Below are 17,140 nucleotides of genomic sequence, written 5' to 3'. Positions count from 1 at the left end.
GCAGAGGGATCCAAGCTGCAATCAAGAAAACTCAGGGGTACTGGGGTGCCCAAGAGAGGCCCCTGATCTAGTCTAAGGTTCAGGATGGCTTCCTGGGCATGAGCCCTGAAGGAAAAAGAGTTTCCACACAAAGGGAACAGGCTATACAGAGGCTTCGGGATGCGAGAAGCAGTATTTCATTTCTTCACACTCGATGGGAGTCGTCCTGCTGATTCGTTTGGGGAAGCAGGGAGGCAGTGCTGAGTCAGCTGGCCCAGAGCTTTGCCACGTTATCTCTGCAGGACTTGGGCAAGTCTCTTTGTGCTGAGCTTTGGCTTCTTCATCTGGAAAACAGGACTAATGAGTCTCCTATCAGTCACTGGTTTGTGCTGAGGACCCATGTAGATCATGTGGAGAGACTGTTTAGCATGGGTGCTAGCAAGTGGCAGACATACACAAGAGGTTTTGAGGAAGTCTTGAGGAATGGGGTGGTCAGGCAAGCATCTGAGTTTCAATATACCCATCCCTAAAATGGGGTTTTAAGTGTCTCCATCTCACAACTGCTGGATTTCATGCAGTCATGACTGGAGTGCCCAGCACAGGTCTAGCAGTGCGCTATCTGGGATGTGCCCAGCACGGAGTGCAGGAGGCAAATTGCACTGAATGAGCTAGCAAATGGGTGAGGGGGCCGTTTTGTTTCTTCTCAAGTGCACAGTTCTCCATGCCCAGCACCTTGTCTCTTGAGGTAACGTTCCTGTGTTGCTGAAAACACAATAGAGAAGAAATCTGGGCCTGGGTGTCTTTATTTGCCCCCAGGAACTTGTTCTGTCCTGTTCTGCCCTATTCCATGTCCTGGGAGGCTGACCTGGGTGGGCAGCAGCATCTGGCCTCCTGTGCCCTCTAGCTTCCAGTAGGGCTTGAGCCATGGAGAGCCCTGAAGATGGGAGAGGGGATTCCGCCTAACTCCCTCCCTGTGGGGGTGCAAGGGACACAGCTCCCCTTAGGGTAGCCCTGTCTCCAGGATGTGCTCTTCTGGGTTGCACTTTGTCCCCTTGTGCCTCGTGGTCGGGGTGGGGGCTGAGGGCAATAGCTCTTCCCTGGGACCAGCCCAGGGTACTGTGTTGGCCCTGTGGTTTCCCTACTCTCTGCCCACTCCTTTGCAAATGATCCCGTCACTCAACTCTCTTTAAAACACCTCATGTGAGAATGCTGTCCTCTTCCTGTTGGGACTCTGTAGGTTCACAAGCCACACACACACATTCACCAGCAGTGGTTGCTAAACCAGCTGGTTAGTGCAAGGACAAAGTGTGGTCCTTCCAGGGCTGAAGAGCTCAGCATTAAGTGGAGAATGGCAGAGACACCAGGTCCTCTCTAACTACCAGCCCACCCTCCTTTTGTTCTGAGAGTCCAATTTTGAGTAGTCACATGCCCAGGAGAAGTGTTTGTCGAAGCAAATCGAAACAATCTCTATTCCTGTTTCCTATGACTGCTTTGAAAGGGGAGGAGACATCTAGGAAGCCTTTGTACTTTTCCCCACTACCCTGGCAGCTGCCTCGCTTCAAGGCTTTGCCCCTGGTTGGATGAGGGGTACCGCTGAGTGCTATGGCAACCGTGTTGCAGCTGTGAGGGCCTATGCTGGAGGGTGAAACTCAGATTCACAAAGGGTGACAGAGCAGGAACATCAACATATATCCCCTACAGCTTGGGCCCCTGAAAGCCAGGAGTTTGCTACTTGGAGTTGGGTCAGAAGAGGGTAAATTCCATGAGGGACAGTGGCTCAAAATGGTCCCCTGGTGTCCAGGGGCTTGCATGCCAAACCTTGCCTCAAGGATCTTAGGCTACTGTGGCCAAGCCAGGCAGGAGTAGGAAGGGTGGTTTTCCAGGCTTGTTGGGGCAGCTGTGGACCTGGGCCGGGAGCCCTTAGCAGAGGTGCAGCCCACCTATGAGTTCTGGACCACCCCAACTCCCTGAGTCAGGGAGAGGGAACCTTGAGAAATAAATAATACCAGGCATCTCTCCACACCAAGATCAGGTATTGAAGGGAAAAACATTGTTGCAAATGTTTCTTGGATTTAAATGTCATGAAGCAACAAGGCTTTGCATGTTTAGACCCCATTCTTCTACCTCCTCTCCTACTCTCTCCCCTAACTCTGTTCAGCTATCCTGGCTTTGTTGTTATTCCTTACACATAGGTTTGATCCCCCCATGGGGCCTCTGGTACTAGCTGTTCTGCCCGGTGGCTGTCCTGGGACATCCACATGGCCTGTGCCCTTTAGCAAACCTCAGCTCAAATGTCAGCTCAAAAAGGCCTTCCTTGACCCTTCAACCAGCACAGTGAATTTCCTCAACTCACCAAGTCTCACAGTTACTTTGTGTGTTTCACTCTCCAGAGGCGAATGCCATGAAGGCACACATCCTCACTCTACCCCAACTTGCTGAACAGTGACAGGCACCTGGGGGCCAGCAGGTTTTTTTTTAACAACTGCATGATTGATTCTGATGTGTGTCAATGTTTACAGAGGTAGCAGAGGACCATGTCCGCATGTTGAAGGGTCTGGCTCTGCTACCAGGCCAGTTTAGGTTTGAGTCTTAGCTCTGTAGGACCCTGGGCAAGACACCAGTTCTTTCTGAGCCTGTTTCTGGTGGGCTATGACCACCAAACACAGCACAGAGGAACTCACAGGCAAGCGGGGAAGGCTGCAGCAAGCCATGTGATTGGACTGTTTTGGGGGGCCCTGCCCCCCACTGGCTTCCTTTTTATAGACTTGGGTCAGTGGAGGCTTTTGTGGTCCCAAGGGGCATTCTTGCAGACGTGCCATGGGGCTAGATGCCTACTGCCTGGGGAAGCTGGTACTAGTGCTGGGAGCTCATGGGATCCTGAAGCTCCCACTGGAGAAGGAATTACTGGTCCCAGCTGCTGGAAGGCCTGAGCATGCTGCCCGGATTGTCCAGTGGGTAAACCTGTTTGTCTCTCCTCAATTTCTGCTGCAGATGGGGACAAAAGCCTGAACCTCATAGGATCCAGCATGGGCCTGGCCCAGGGGCCATGAGCCAACAATTTGGCAATGGAGATGCTGCTGGCCAGGGTCTGGCACATGGTGAGCAAAGCAGCTCCAGTGGGTTCTTGGGCATCAGGAGGGGGCACGGAAGAATGGCTGGCCCTTGGGGTACAGCTGGGCCCTACTAGGCAAGGACCACACATAACCCCACAGCAGCTCAATGGGATGGGACAGGCGACATGGGAGCCAGGTGCTGGGGTTGTCATTATTAGTCTCCAGACTTCTTGGGAATGTTGGGCCCATATTCTCCACCAACAGAGTCCCAGAGCAGGGCTCAGCACTAGGGCTTGACAGAGTTCCCTGGGCTAGTCCACCAGAGCACTGCTCTCCACCCTCCTTCCCTGCATCCAGCTGAAGCACGGGCTTTGTGGATGCGCCAGGACAGGAACCAGGAACCATTCCTCCAGCTGTCAGTTTATTTGCTTAGAAATACCTACTTCCACAGAAGCAGCAAGGCCGTGGTGGAGGCAGGGGCTGCCGGGCCTCAGTGCCCCCGGGCCTTCCTCCGCACAGCCTGCACCAGCAGTTCTGAGTAGTGTTCCAGCAGTGCGTGCAGATCAGGGCTGGCCAGGGGACACAGTGTCGGTGGGGATGGGGGGCCTGGGCTGGGCAGGGCCTGGGCAGGGGCCACATCGGTCCCAACCAGCCAGTCGTTGGTCTCTAACTCGCTGTGGATCCAAAGAAAGGTGGAAGCCAGCTCAGTCCGTGCCTGCTGCTGCTCAGTGCTCACCTGGTCACTGGAGACCATCTGGAAGGGGTGCCAACCTTGTCAGGGACCACCCAGGCCAGGCAGTCCCCGGGAGTCCCCTCAGCCCTCTCCCTGGACCCTGGGGCTTGGCTCACCAAGTGGTAAAGGTCCAGGGCTTCTTGGAAGGCAGTCTTCAGTCTGTGCACCAGGGTCCCCACACTGCTCAGCTCAAAGGGAGCTGGAGGCAGAATCCCAGGTGGTACCCTGGACTCCCCCCAATGTCCAGGGCTGCCAGTGTCCAGACTGAGCGCATCTGGGGGTAGAGGGAAAGAATGAGAAGATGCCTCTGCTTTCCAGCTGGTCTAAGAGAGGCCAGGGTGTCTGGGCTGATTCCATCTGTTGTCTGTCTGCCTGGGACATTCCCCTTAGTCCCCAAGGCTCCCTCCCTACCTCTCCCCTCCTTCATGTCTCAGCTCATATGTCACCTTTGCCCCAATAGCCTTTTCTCATTATCCTACTGAACACTGTAACCAGTGTCCTTACTTCTCACTCCCTAAACCCTTTCTCTTATTTCTCTCCTCAGCACATTATCACTTTCTGATACACTAAACACTTAACTTATAAATTGAGTCTGGGCATCTACCCCAGTTAAGGTGTCAATTCTCTGTAGTCCTCCCATGTTCCCAGGGCCTAGACAAAGCCCAACACATAGAAAGTACTCTCTAAATATTTAAGTAAATGAGTGAAGGAATGACACAGCCCTTGTGGCCAGGTCACACCCACCTTTAGACCTGAGTCAGCTGGTACATGGGATGAGCTCAGGGGACAGTCTCTTATCCCAAGGGTGTTACTCACCAGAGGCGGGCTCCAGGAGAGAGATGCTGCTGCCTGGGACCCCAGGCCTGGTCTCTGGAAGTGGGGGGCTGTTCGGGTGAGCAGGGTTGTTGAGAGGCTTAAGGGTCAGGGCGCTCCCCTCGACAGGCCTGGGGTCTGGGAAGCTGGCTGTTGTGACTGTAACATTGGGCTGGGTGACCACAGGCTCCTGGGACCAGACACATGTGGTGGGTGGTTCCACTAGGGCTCGGGGCAGCAAAAGCCTGTCACAGATGCTTGGCAGGGTCAGTTTAAGGCTGGCCCGGGTCTCATGGTTGCCACAGGACAGGGCAGGTTCTCGGCTCTCACTGTCAGAAATGGATGCTGCCATGGTGATGGTGGCCTGGAGATCCTGGCCCAGGGATGGCAGCTCCCTGATCGATGGAGGCCTTCGGAGGGGCCTGGCCAGCTCAGCCAGGCCAGGATCTTCACTGTCCTCCAGGGAGATGTGGTGTGACATTTTGGCACGGGAGCTGATAGTGGCTTTCCTGTAGGAGCCGATGGAGGGGGTATAGACCCCCTGAGCCAGGTCTAGAGCAGGTAGGGCTGTAGATGTAGGCAGCTTCCTGTCTGTGGGCAGCACTGCGGAGGAGGGGACCCAGGGCACCAGGCCTGTGAGGCAGGGGGCTGTAAAGGAAGCAGCCAGCTTACTCTCACACTCCAGCTACAGGGCGGAGGCACAGGGCCCCACCCCAGGGTGGCTTCAGGGTATGAGTGGTCCCTGCCCATCCCCAACCATGGTCCAAGCTGGGTACCCAGGGCCATTGGGTGAGACCCCAGGGTTATTCATCTGGGGACAGGAGGCACTCACTCGGTGGGCCCCAGGCCTCCAGAGTCTCAAGGGGCACCTCAGCCTGCTCCTCAGAGAGGACCTGCAAGCACAGCCCGCGGTGAAGAGAAGGCCTCCCGGCTCCCAGCCCTGGGTCCTGAGGTGGGTAGCCCGGTACTCACGTTGGTCCTGCCTGGGGAGGTGCAGTCAGTATCTGCTCTCAAGGGCTCTGCTCTGGGCTGGCTGCCCACCAGGTCTGTGAGTTCGACTTCCGGGGACTCCACCAAGTGCAGGGGAAGCTGGGGAGGGAAGGTGTGGGTGAACCTGTTGGGAGGAAACCAGGAGGTTGTGGCTGCCCTGGGGGTACCGCAGGGTACAGAGCCCCATATAGACAGCTGGAACACTGGGTAGGGGTTCATTAGATCACCAGCTCCTACCTGGATGTCTCCTGGAGCCGTGACAGGAACTGGGCTGAAATGCTCAGCCGAGGACTAAAGAAGTCTTCAATCTCAGAGGCCTTCACGTCTCTCAGGGACCCATGGCAGAGCTCTAGGGAAGACGCCCAGGGAGCCCTGAGTCTCTCTAGCCAACCAGCCCAAAGGCCAGCAGGCAGGTCCTCAGAAACCCCCATCAAAGGCAGCAAACATGCCATGGGTCCAAACAGAACAGGAGATGGAACTGCAGCTCAGTCCTTAAGATAAAACCTGTGCCGTCCCACCACCCTACAAGCACTGCCAAGGGAAGCCCTACCCCAGAGACGCTCACACTGTGCCCAGCACTAGGTGGCATGCCCAGGCAGGGCTCAGAGAGGGGCAGGGCCCTACCCTCAGGGCGAGCGTCAGTAAGCGTCTCGAAGTGGTGGCGGAGGAACTTCTCCTGCTCAGGGGTCTGGGGCAGGGAGCTGTTGCATATGCCTGGCACCTCAGGATGGGACAACTCCTCTGCAGTACCTGGGCATCCTGGGAGAGGCGAAGGGGCGGGGCAGAGGGGCAGGCAGGAGAGAATTGTCAATACCACGAGTCATGGCAGCCGCCCCTACACAGACACTTAACAATGGAAAAAGCTGGACTTGCTGGTCCCACACCCTGTTGCCACCAGGCTGAGGAAAGGCGTTTTCCAGATGAGGAAATGGAGGCTCAGCGGGCATCAGGTGCAGTGCTGATGTGGGCCCAGTGGTTACTCATCATGACCGTCCCGTAGCCAGGTCTGTGCACTGCCCTTCCAGTGTCTAGCCCCTGCTTACCTGGTGTAGGGGGCATGGTCATATCAAAGCAGGGGCCTGGGTTCAGCCACGGAGGGGAGGAATGGATGGTGATGAAGTTGCACTCCAAGTCGGCCTCTGATCCCCCTGAGTCTGGAGGAGCAGGATAGGGGTCAGGAGCCCAAAGACAGGCCCTGGCTGGAGAGTCAGGTAAGTGGCTCAGGTTCTCTGGGCTTCAATTTCCCCACCTGGAGAATGGGGATGATAATACCTGCTCCCATTCTTATGGATCTGCAAGGTTACACTTTAAGAAGTGACAAAGCTGGGCTCTTGCTAATGGGCAGTTGGGCTCCAGAATCCTCGGGTAGCAGAAGGGACCACTGACTGTCTGACAGACTCTGATCTTCAGGATGACGGGGTCAGGGTCACCGTCAGTACCCAGGAAGGGGCCTAGCCAGAGGAAGAGACGACCACAGGGTGCCTGCCTCCTCACCCTCACTCACCCTCAGGTGGGCTTTGATCCTTTGAGCCAACGGAGGAGGCCCTGCGGTAGGAAGCCCCTCGCGGGTTTCCAGACTCCCCGTCTCCCTCCTTTGTGCAGGACTTGCTGCAGGGCCAGTGGGGGCAGCACAAGGGGAGGAAAACATACCAGTTAGTAAACAACCAGCCACATCCAGCACCCCTAGGCATCCACACCCTGCTCCTACTGGGAGTTCTGCCTGCCTCTCCTGCCTCCTCCAAAGGCTCCCAGCACCTCCACCTGGAACGGGGAAACTGAAGCCGCAGCTGAGGCCAGGCCACCCCACCTCTGCCCCGCTCCCACAGGGCCAGGAGGGGAGCAGACAATGGTTCTTCCAAGATCTGCCTATCAACTGAGGCTGCTTCTTGCCAACCAAGGCTCCCCTTGGTGCAAAGGACACCCACCTGTCTGTCTCTGTGACTGTCACGTCTGCCTCCAGGGAGATGATGTGCTCGCTGTCCTCAGAGGATGCCCTCTGGAGGGGTAGGAAGGAGGGCTGCCCACAGCCATCCTCCTGGGGACTCTCTGACTGGGGTGAAGAGAGCACAGCCATCTGAGGCAGCTGTGGCAACCAGGGCCTTCTGCAAGCCTCTAGGTGTCCCGTCCACACCGACAGTAATAGTAAAGATGTGGGTGAGATGACAGCCCCCTCTGTTGGATGCTCACTGTGAGCCTGGGCCAAGTGCCCTGCTCATCATACCCTCATTCTGTGCTCTCCCTGAATCAGCATCAGCCCCTTCACAGGAGAAACAGGCATGGCTCCAACCCTGTAAGACCCTATTCACATGAACTTCCAGAGCACGCCAACCAGTCCACAGTGAGAGGTCAGAATCCTGGTGCCCTTGGGTGGAGCACTGACTGGAAGGGCACAAGAGGGTCTTTCAGGAAGGAGAAAATGCTCTATATTCTGATGTGGGTGGTGGATACATAGGTAACAATTCATCAGGCTGTATACCTAAGATTTGCTTACATACCATTACAAAAAAGAAAAATAGCATTAAAAAAATTTTTGTTGGAAAATAATAGAGTAAGAGCTAAAGTTGCTTCAGCATCTCTGGGGGCCCAGGTCCTGTTCTAAGCACTGGATTCCTGTAAAAGCCCTGAGGGCTTTCTTGTTTTGACCTTTTTTTTTAAGTTAAGGTATCGTTGATATACAATCGTATGCTCAGGTTTCATATGAGCAACGTTGTGGTTACTACATTCACCCATATTATCAAGTCCCCTCCACACACCCCTTTGCAGTTACTGTCCATCAGTGTAGTAAGATGCTATAGAGATTTTGACCATTTTTTAGAAATCTTTTTATCTTGGTTATCCTTTCTTTAATGACCTTTTTTTTTTTTGAAACTGAAGCCCAGAGAGGCAAGCCTAGCAGCATGTCATAGAGCCAGGACCTGGTAGGCCAGGGCTTCACCTGCTCAGATGCCCCCACTCAGGCCCAGGCCTGCTCTCAGACCCAAGCTCTGAACCCCCAAGTGACCCACCTCTTAGACTTCCTGTCTGCCCTGGGAAGTCTCACTGTGCACCAGGCTCAGGGCTCAGCTTCCTGCCTTCCACCATCTTATATAACCCTCCTGCACCCTGGGAGTGGGACAATCAGCCTTATTTTCAAAACAAGAGTGCTAAGGCTCCAAGTCCTGGGTGGGCAGCTGTAGAGCAGGGACGGCGGGCTGGGTGGGGCAGGCAGGCCGTCTGTACCTCACTCAGGAGGCCTGCCAGGCTCCGTGGCTCCACTGTATCCAGAAGAGAGGCCTCCAGGTTCTCAGGCTTCATGGGGGTAAAGTAGCAGTCCAGGTGCTGGGCATCCAGGATGGTCCTGAGGGGCTCCTGGCCAGCCCGCTCTGCCCAGCGGCCATGTGGCTGGTAGCTGCGCTTGGCATGGAAGGCCGAGCCATCCACCACATCGTCGTCTCCTAGCTGACAGTGACAAGGGACAGTCAGGTAGCTAGCCAAGTGCTCAAAAACTCCACCAAGGCCCAGGGACACTGCAGGGACTTCACCCTGTCTCTTGGCTTTAAACACTACTTAGAAACAACTTCCAGACATGTATCTCCAGCCTGTAACTTCCTCTTAAGCTTCAGAAATGCTCATGCAACTGCTCTACATCTCCAGTTATGGATATTTCATACATCTACTCCAGTTTAGTGTATTTCAGATACATCTAGTGTATTTACATTTAGACTATGTAGATATATCTCCAGTTTAGTGATATTTCCAAGTGAACATATTGGAAACAACTCTGGATCTTCCCTGTAAACCTGCTCCTCCTAAAGCCTTCCCTACCTCAGTTACTCTTTCTAGCTGCTCACGCCCCAGACTTTGAAGTCATCTTTCATTGCTCTCTCTTATACTGTCCCTCATATTCCACATTGTATTTCTCCAGCAAATTCTCTCAGCTCTGCCATCCAAACACATCCGAGATACAGACTTCTCCTGCCACCCTGGTCCTGCCCACCACTGCCTCCTACCAAGACTGTTGCTTCAGAGACAGGAGGGTGTTTAGAACTCAGGCTCTGGAGTCATTCTGCCTAGGATCAATCCCATGTCCTCTAATTCCTATGTGTGACCCTGGTAAAGTTAACTTCTCTGGGCTTCAGTTTTCCTATCTGTGAAATGGAGATGTAAAAAGCCCCTACCTCAATGAGGATTAAATGAGATAATACATACAAAAGTCAGAAAAGAGCCCACAGAGAGTGTGGTGTGAATATTTGCTGAATGTAATTCCAACTGTATATGCATTGATAAGGGGAAGCTTGGGCCTGAGAGTACAGCCAGATGCCCTGACGGTCTGCAGAGGATGGGATGGCAAGGAGGACTTCCCTGAGGAAGTTTAGGCTTGGATCTAAGGTCTGACATTTCTCCTGACATAAACCATCTAAACTAGGGTTTAGGGTTCTCCTGCCTGCTGCTAACCCACCAGCTCCTAGCCTGCTCCTCCCTCAAGTTAACAGCCATTCATTCAATCCTAACGTCATCTCAGTCCCTCTTTTCCTCCTATCCAGTTGTTTGGTTCCATCTAAAAAACCACCAAAATCCAAACGGCTCTTCCCTAATCCAGCCTCCAACCTCTCCTGCTGCCAGCAGCCTCCTCTGTCCTCCTACTTGCCTCTCAGAGGCAGCCATGGAGGGCCATGAACACCTGAGGCAGATCATGGCCTTCCTCAGCTTCAAGCCCTCCCTTCTCTCTATCTTGGTGCTCTGGGGAAAAGAAGTGGGGGAGGGCAGTAAGGAGTGCGGAGGGAATGCACCGCAGCCCACCCCATCCGGCCCCACTGCCTCTGAACCCCACCTCCCACCCCTCATTCATCCTCAACCCAGGCACCTGGGCCTCCCTGTACTCCTTGAGCACTCTACACCCGACACTGCCTCCGGGCCTTTCCCCTTGCACACTGTTCTACCTTAAACACTCTTCCCCAGGACCCGCATTTCTCACTTGTTCCAACTCTGCCCCAATAGCACTTCCCCAAGTGAGGACCTTTCTCTTTACCTGAATATTGTCACCCCTCCCTGGCACTCCTGGCTGTTTCTGCCATTGCACTGAACAGCTCCCAAAACAGTATGCAATTTACCTGTTGAAGACTGTCTATCTCCCACACTAGAAAATGAGCCCATGAAGGCAGAGATTTGCCTGCCCTGCTCACTGCTCTAGCTCCCGGCCAGAACAAGGCCTCGCACAGGGCGGCATTCAGTAAATACATGTTGCATGAATGCAGGGCTGCCTAAGCTGAGACTAGAAGGATGATGAGGCTGCCCAGGGAGAGCCATGGAGGGGCAAAAGGGCTCACAGAAGAAAGGAGGGCATGGAGGGCACCCCTACTTTGCCGGCCTCTAGGAGTCCCAGTCTCCACATAGACTCACCAGCCGCTTTGCCCAGAGTGGCAGCTTGCCATTGGTCAGCAGGCACTGAGGATCTGGAGAGACATAGAATCCAGGAAAAAAGAATAAACAACCCAACAGACAAATGGGCTGCATACATAAACAGGCAGTTCTCCAAAGAGACAATACAGGAAACGACAGTCCTATGAAAAGATGCTTCACCTCTCCTCACTAATTGTCAGGGAAATGCACACTTACACAATGGGATATAATATTTTACCCATAAAAATGACACAAATTTAAGTTCTTCATACTATCAAATATTGACAAGTCTCCAGGAGTGGAGGGTTTAATGCTGACTGCTGGGTGCGGCAGTCACTGAATTTGGAAGGCACTGGGGGTTCTGTTTCAAAATAATTCATAATACCCCAGGGCACAGCAGGGCCAGGACTTGGCGTCTGGCCTGGAGAAACACTCACATGTGCCTGAAGTGGCAGCCTCAGAGCAGTCAGCACAGCCTCATTCACAATGGAGTAAAGTGAGATAAAATCTAAATGCCCACCTAGACAGGGGCACCTTAAAATACCCTACCATGCTGCTGGTATTCAGGACCGGATGGGGGGGCCTTTGCTATGTATCCACCAACATCCAGTTTGATAAGGTACTTACACGGGAGGAAAAAGACAACAGAATGACGTCTGCAGTATACTACAATTTGTGGACACAATTTGTGTTTCGATGGCTAGCATATTAATGTGTTTCGAACATATGCATATTAATGTTCAGGAAAAGGACTATAAGGATCCACACCAAACTGATAAAAGTGGCCACCCTGGTGGGACACTGGATCAGGTGTGAGGGTGGCAACAAAGAAAATTAGTTATTTACTCTCTGTTTTTTTCCTAAGGCTGAATTCTCATATTCTCTTCTTCACCAACCAGCCATCCGGTTGGCCCCTGCCTGTTTTCCTCTTACTGGCTGACAGCGCCCAGTGCTAGCCACTCTTCCCAGCCTCTCTTTGCTGGAGCAGTCATGGCCATGGGACCTGAGAGAAACCCAAAGGGGCTTCTGGGAGAGTTTCCTGTCTAAAGGAGATTCCATGAGGGAATGTCCTATTTAACCATGCCTTTGATGCCTAGAACTTAAGCAGCCATCTTGCAGCCAGGAGGGCTTAAGCCAAGCCAATATGCAAAGGAGCAGAATTCACAGAGGGCTTGGCCTTTTTATAAAATTGAGCTACCACTCTCCCTTTTGCTTGAACAATAGAACTTGTTCTATCTTCTGGTTAACAGCACCCTGTGTTTCCCCTGGATCCCCTTCCACCCCCATCTTTGGTCAGATGGAGATGATTAAAGCTTCTGTCCCCAAGGATGACCACATGACTCAGGCCTTGCCAGTCACAGTAACTGGATCAGAATGGGGCAGATGACTCACACCAGGAACATAAGTCACAACCCTGGGGCTTTGCTTGAGCTACTGAGAAAGAGGTGCTCTCTTCTCCACAGTTTTCTAACCTACAACTGCTAAGGAAACCTTTGCCCCAGGGAAGGGAGAGTCTGCATGAGAGCAAAGCCAACATGGAGAAAAGCAGAGCCAAGAGATGGAGAAAAATATCTTCCTTTAATATCACTTGACTACCTAGATCCAGTTATGCCTGAAGCCAATATTCTTGTAAAATTTTCAGGTACTTGAGCCAATAAATTATCTTTCCAGTTTAAGCCAATTAGAGTCTGGTTGCTATTACACTGAAAATCCTGAACAATATGATTACTGAGCTTCATTATGTGCCAGGCCCAGAAAACAAAGTAGTGGGTGAAACCCAGAGATGATCCCTATACTAAGAGTTCAAAATAGGGCCCCATTGGTTGGGCCCCTTTCCCAACCTGGATCCAAGCTCTCTTTGGATGGTGTCTTCAGCAACTCTTCAGATTCACATTCTTCCTCCGGCTCATCTTCTGTCTGCTCCCCAGGGCTTAGGGAGCAAATCTTGCTGGGCATGAATGTGTATGTCTCATGCCTAAAGCCAGAGATGAGGAAGGCAAAGAGAGAAATAGGTAAATAGGGTGGTAGGGGGAACCTGCCTGGGGCTGGGCCCTGTGTTAGGTTCCATATGAACATGTTACTGACTTCCAATCAAGACGGTGCTGGAAGGTCTCATGTGGGACACTTGTTCTGCTAGAAACACACAGCCACAATCAGTGAGACAGAACAAAGGCTGGGCTCAAAAAATAAGACAAGCTCTCCAAGAGCCACAGCAATGGGACAGAAAGCAAAGCAGATCATGAGGCCTGAGTACGGAGCTGCTGTTCTGTTCTCACTGGTTCTGTTCTGGGAAGTGGGAGGTAGCAATGAGATTTTAGCTCCTTTGGAGACTGAAACATGCTTGGCATAGGCAGGCCCTGAAGTCAGGACCCTGCTCCAGCCCTAAGGATGGTGAGAGGCTCAAAACTAGGAGCGAAAAGGAAGCTGCCCACTCCCTTGTGCATAGATCTGCTATACCTCTGCAACTACTGCAGGGCAGGTGGGTCATGTCAAGGCCTGGTTCCCATGGGGAGGCAATGGCAAAGCCTCAAGACAGAGACAGGGACAGCCCCAGGGGCAGGAGAGAGGGTAAACCCAAACTCCCCACTGAAACTTAGACCTCCACACCAAAATCCCAAATCAAATACCAGAACACAAAACACTTCAAATAAAACTTGGTCTTGCAAGCGTGAAGACTTTAAAGAGTAAGAAGACGTCCCAACTTCACTGAACCCCTGCCACCTACCCTGCCACCATGGGCTGGATCAGGATCCTCCTCTGATCCCTGAAGATCCCTGGGGCTTCCCCTATCACATTGCTCATGGGCCCTCCATCATTTTTCTTTTTCACTTCAAAACCCTTCTCATATGTATTATCGTAAATTTGTATCCCAAGTCTGTCTCTACCACTAGGCCGTGAGTGCCCAGGGGGCAGGGCCCAGAGCAGGAGGACGTTCCTCTGGGGGCTGGATTGGTGGCAGCCAGGACCTGGGGTGGCTGCTGCACTTCTGCTCCTTCATGTTCTGCTGCTGCTCCCGGTGGTTGATCTCCAGCAGGTGCAGCTTCATGCAGTTGGTGATCTCCGGGCCCAGGTGCCAGATGAACACACAGCTGCAGAGGCCAGAGAGATGCAGACAGGGAGGAGTGGAGAATATGGAAGCCATCTGACCTTGCAGCCACTTGGGTCCCCATAGCCAAAACCCCCATTCCCTGGCTCCTCATGGAAAACACCCTGTCAGCTTAGTGCGGGGAGCCCCAGACTGTGTTAGGCCTACAGCCTGGGCAGGGTCCAAGGCATCCCAGCAGACCGGGGCCGGTCTTGAAGGCCTCAGACCCAAGGAAGGGGGCTGTGAGAAGGGAGAGGAGCAAACTGAAGGGAGCAACAAATGGGACTTCTTTGGGCACCAACCTTGCTCTCCCCACAGTATAGGTCCCACCTACTTCCAGAGGGAGGCCAGCCAGGGGCAGCTTCCTTCCAGGCCTTTCTCACCTGTCTCCAGACACTGTGATCAAGTGACGACAGTCATAGGTGAACTTCATGCCAGTGACAATTTCTGCAAGCAGAGCAGAGAAGCTTCACTGCTCTTCTGAATTAGAAGGGTGCAGGGGTGGGGTGGGGAAGTGTCCCAAGCAGGACACACCTACCTGAATGGCCAAACATCTTGGCAACACAGTCGCCTGAGTAAAAGTCAATCACTGAGATGCTTTTGTCAGAGCAGCTTGTGGCCAGGAAGGTACCTGAGGGGTCCACATGGACCTGCCGAAAAGAGGGCCCATATGATATTTGGGGTACCTGCTTCTTCCCTATCGCAAGGCCTGGGTCAAACATCACGGCCCCCACTGAATGAGGACCCTCCTCGTGCTGGACATGGACTTGTCCCAGCTAGCCCTCAGGACACACACCCTGGTTAGGGTACGAACTCGTGCTCCCATTTCACCAGTGAAGAAATTAACCACCACAGCAATGTACTGGGGATGGTCAGGCTTTGTACTAAGCACTGTATGTGTGTGAACTTATTTCCTCCACAGAACAACTCTATGATAAAGGCTCTTTATATACATTTCACAGATGCTGAGACAGGCCTGAGCAGAGAGGAGGCCTGCCCATGATCACAGTCAGCCTGAGGCAGAGCTCTGAGAGGGTCTGCTGGAGCCCGCTAACAGTTCCCCTGGTCCAGGGGCTCTGAGAAGGTCCTCACCTTGTCCTGGATAACCAGGCAGGGCGAAAGCCTGATGAGGGAGCCCAGCCCTCTGTGATTCTTCCCACCACACTGTTGCAACTCAAAACAGAAACCACGTAAACACCTCCTCTTGGGGAAGTGAGTAGAAGTAAGTAGTCTGGGCACCCCTGGCTCCCAGGCATCCTTTGCCAGCCAGGCCACTGTGGGTACCAGCCAGCACAGGACCCTTGATCAGGTGCCCAGGAGGGCACAGGCTCAGGTGGCCTATCTGGGCAGCAGACAGACTGGGAGTGGGGTGGGGGGGTGGGCGGCGGGGAGTGGTGCAGAAGGTCTTGGTGTGCCACTTACCTGGGGCCACAGCAACTCACCTTCAGCAGGGACCCTTCGTCACCCTGGGAGCCCCGGAAGCACCTCTTCTGCTTCCCGTTCATGGTGCTGTAAACTCTGGGGAGGTAAGGGCATAATGTGGCCAACATGGCCCTAACCACTTGCCCCCTCTTGACCTCTGGCGCCAGCCTTACCTGCCACCCTCCTCTCCCCAAGAAGCATCCTGCCACCTCTTATTCCCCACATCTGATGCCTGGACTGAAACCCTATCTCAGAGAATGAGACACTGTCTCAGGCTGGAGACGGAGGTTCCGTGTTGGGGCGTCCACTGAGTTAATGTCTGTCTCCTCTGCTACCGAGCAAGCTGAGTACCTGGCACCCAGTTTGAATGAGCAGATGAAGGGGGGAGAACCTCTCTGCACATGCTCTGCCCTCTGCACTCTTTCTGTCTCCCCTCCCTTGGCTCACTCCTCCATGACCTTCCCAGGCTCAGCTCAGATGTTCCTTCCTTTAAGCCCTGCTTGATCCCAGGTGGGGTTGGGTCTCCTCAGAAGCCCTAAGCCCTCCATCCCAGCCCTGACCACTCCATGCTGCCATTGTCTGGTGAGGTGTCTGTCTCTCCTCCATGGGACTGTGAGCTCTGTGAATGCAGGACCTAGGGCTACCCTGTTCACTGCTGTGACTCCCAGATGTCCATTCCAGACAGGTGCTCAGTATGGAGGTAAACAAAGGAGTTTGTAAGTCATACCAGCACCTCTCAGTCACCCCACACAGGCTTCCAGAGTCAGAAGGAACCTCTGCTGACCGAGGTTAGGAATGGGTGAGGCTGGTTCCTAAGAAATATCTGTTGGGTCTCTCCACCCAACCCAGCTTCTAAAGACCAGATGAGCAGGGGAAGAAAAGTAGACAGGTCATAAGGAGACAGATCCAACTAGGTCCCCTATAGGCCCCACTCAGAAACAAGACCAGGCCAGGCTAAGAGCCCAGGGCAGCTCCTCACCTCACATTGCGGTCCTGGCAGGCCACAGCCACATACTTCTGGGTAATGTCAATATCCATGTCGTACAAGGTGGTCTTCTCTGCTACATGGTGGGTACGGACAAAGTGTATTCCATCCGAGGCCTGGAAGGGCAGGCAGGGCCTTCAGAGGACACCCCAGATAAGCTCCCCACCCCAGCCCCCAAGGCCACTCCACTCTACCTGCTGGGCACTGCGAAAGTAGATGCTCTTGTCAGCCCCACAGCTGATCATCTGGATGTCTCTATTTCCTGGAGGAGAAGGTGGCAGTGCATTAGGCAGGGTTGCGCCACTGCTGAACCTGACTAGGGTCAGAGACCTGAGCTAGGCATCTCTACTGCAAGGGAACTCTGTTGGGAAGACTTCTTGGAGGAGGTAAAGTGGGTACTAGGGGCAGGCAGGCCCCTCAGTTGTGTGTGTGTGGGGGGTGCAGATGGGGCAGTGGCAAGGTAGGCCTCTGAAGAGCAAGGGCAGATAAGGAAACAAAGGACAGGGACACAGAAGGGGCACCATATCTAATTTGGGACTTGGGCAGCCGAGTGGAGGTGGGCCTGAAGCAGGGAGCAAGTGGAGACAGGCAGACAGCTGGGAGGCTCGATGCCACGAAGAACACTTGGAACACCCACACGTACCTCAGGCCCGGCCCGTCACGTGGGCCTCCCTCCTGACTGCTCACTAGCCAGCCCATTG

At 53.7% G+C, this 17,140-nt stretch overlaps 1 protein-coding gene across 3 annotated transcripts in view; it reads right to left on the bottom strand.

The window, feature by feature from the left end:
• WDR62 (WD repeat domain 62) overlaps positions 1 to 17,140 on the bottom strand; it is a 49,216-nt gene that overhangs the window by 1,278 nt on the left and 30,798 nt on the right. Inside the window, exons 14-32 of one of the 3 annotated variants that reach the window (XM_036929080.2) lie at positions 16,634 to 16,701; positions 16,434 to 16,555; positions 15,475 to 15,550; positions 14,571 to 14,682; positions 14,416 to 14,479; positions 13,914 to 14,036; positions 12,789 to 12,922; positions 10,948 to 11,000; positions 8,788 to 9,006; positions 7,494 to 7,618; positions 7,073 to 7,176; positions 6,612 to 6,722; positions 6,193 to 6,327; positions 5,806 to 5,917; positions 5,551 to 5,692; positions 5,411 to 5,471; positions 4,582 to 5,226; positions 3,882 to 4,039; positions 3,476 to 3,786 (exon numbers count right to left, since the gene is read on the bottom strand). In XM_036929080.2, the coding sequence (XP_036784975.2) occupies positions 3,523 to 3,786; positions 3,882 to 4,039; positions 4,582 to 5,226; positions 5,411 to 5,471; positions 5,551 to 5,692; positions 5,806 to 5,917; positions 6,193 to 6,327; positions 6,612 to 6,722; positions 7,073 to 7,176; positions 7,494 to 7,618; positions 8,788 to 9,006; positions 10,948 to 11,000; positions 12,789 to 12,922; positions 13,914 to 14,036; positions 14,416 to 14,479; positions 14,571 to 14,682; positions 15,475 to 15,550; positions 16,434 to 16,555; positions 16,634 to 16,701 (2,828 nt within the window). In that variant the 3' untranslated portion in view covers positions 3,476 to 3,522. Of the gene's footprint in view, positions 1 to 3,440; positions 3,787 to 3,881; positions 4,040 to 4,581; positions 5,227 to 5,410; positions 5,472 to 5,550; positions 5,693 to 5,805; positions 5,918 to 6,192; positions 6,328 to 6,611; positions 6,723 to 7,072; positions 7,177 to 7,493; positions 7,619 to 8,787; positions 9,007 to 10,947; positions 11,001 to 12,788; positions 12,923 to 13,913; positions 14,037 to 14,415; positions 14,480 to 14,570; positions 14,683 to 15,474; positions 15,551 to 16,433; positions 16,556 to 16,633; positions 16,702 to 17,140 lie in introns of those variants that run through there. The other 2 variants (XM_057493191.1, XM_036929082.2) reach the window with 2 other exon arrangements.

This window comes from Manis pentadactyla, chromosome 15 (genome assembly GCF_030020395.1).
Source record: "Manis pentadactyla isolate mManPen7 chromosome 15, mManPen7.hap1, whole genome shotgun sequence".
Lineage (NCBI taxonomy): Eukaryota > Metazoa > Chordata > Mammalia > Pholidota > Manidae > Manis > Manis pentadactyla.
This window is presented reverse-complemented; position numbering and strand designations above follow the sequence as displayed.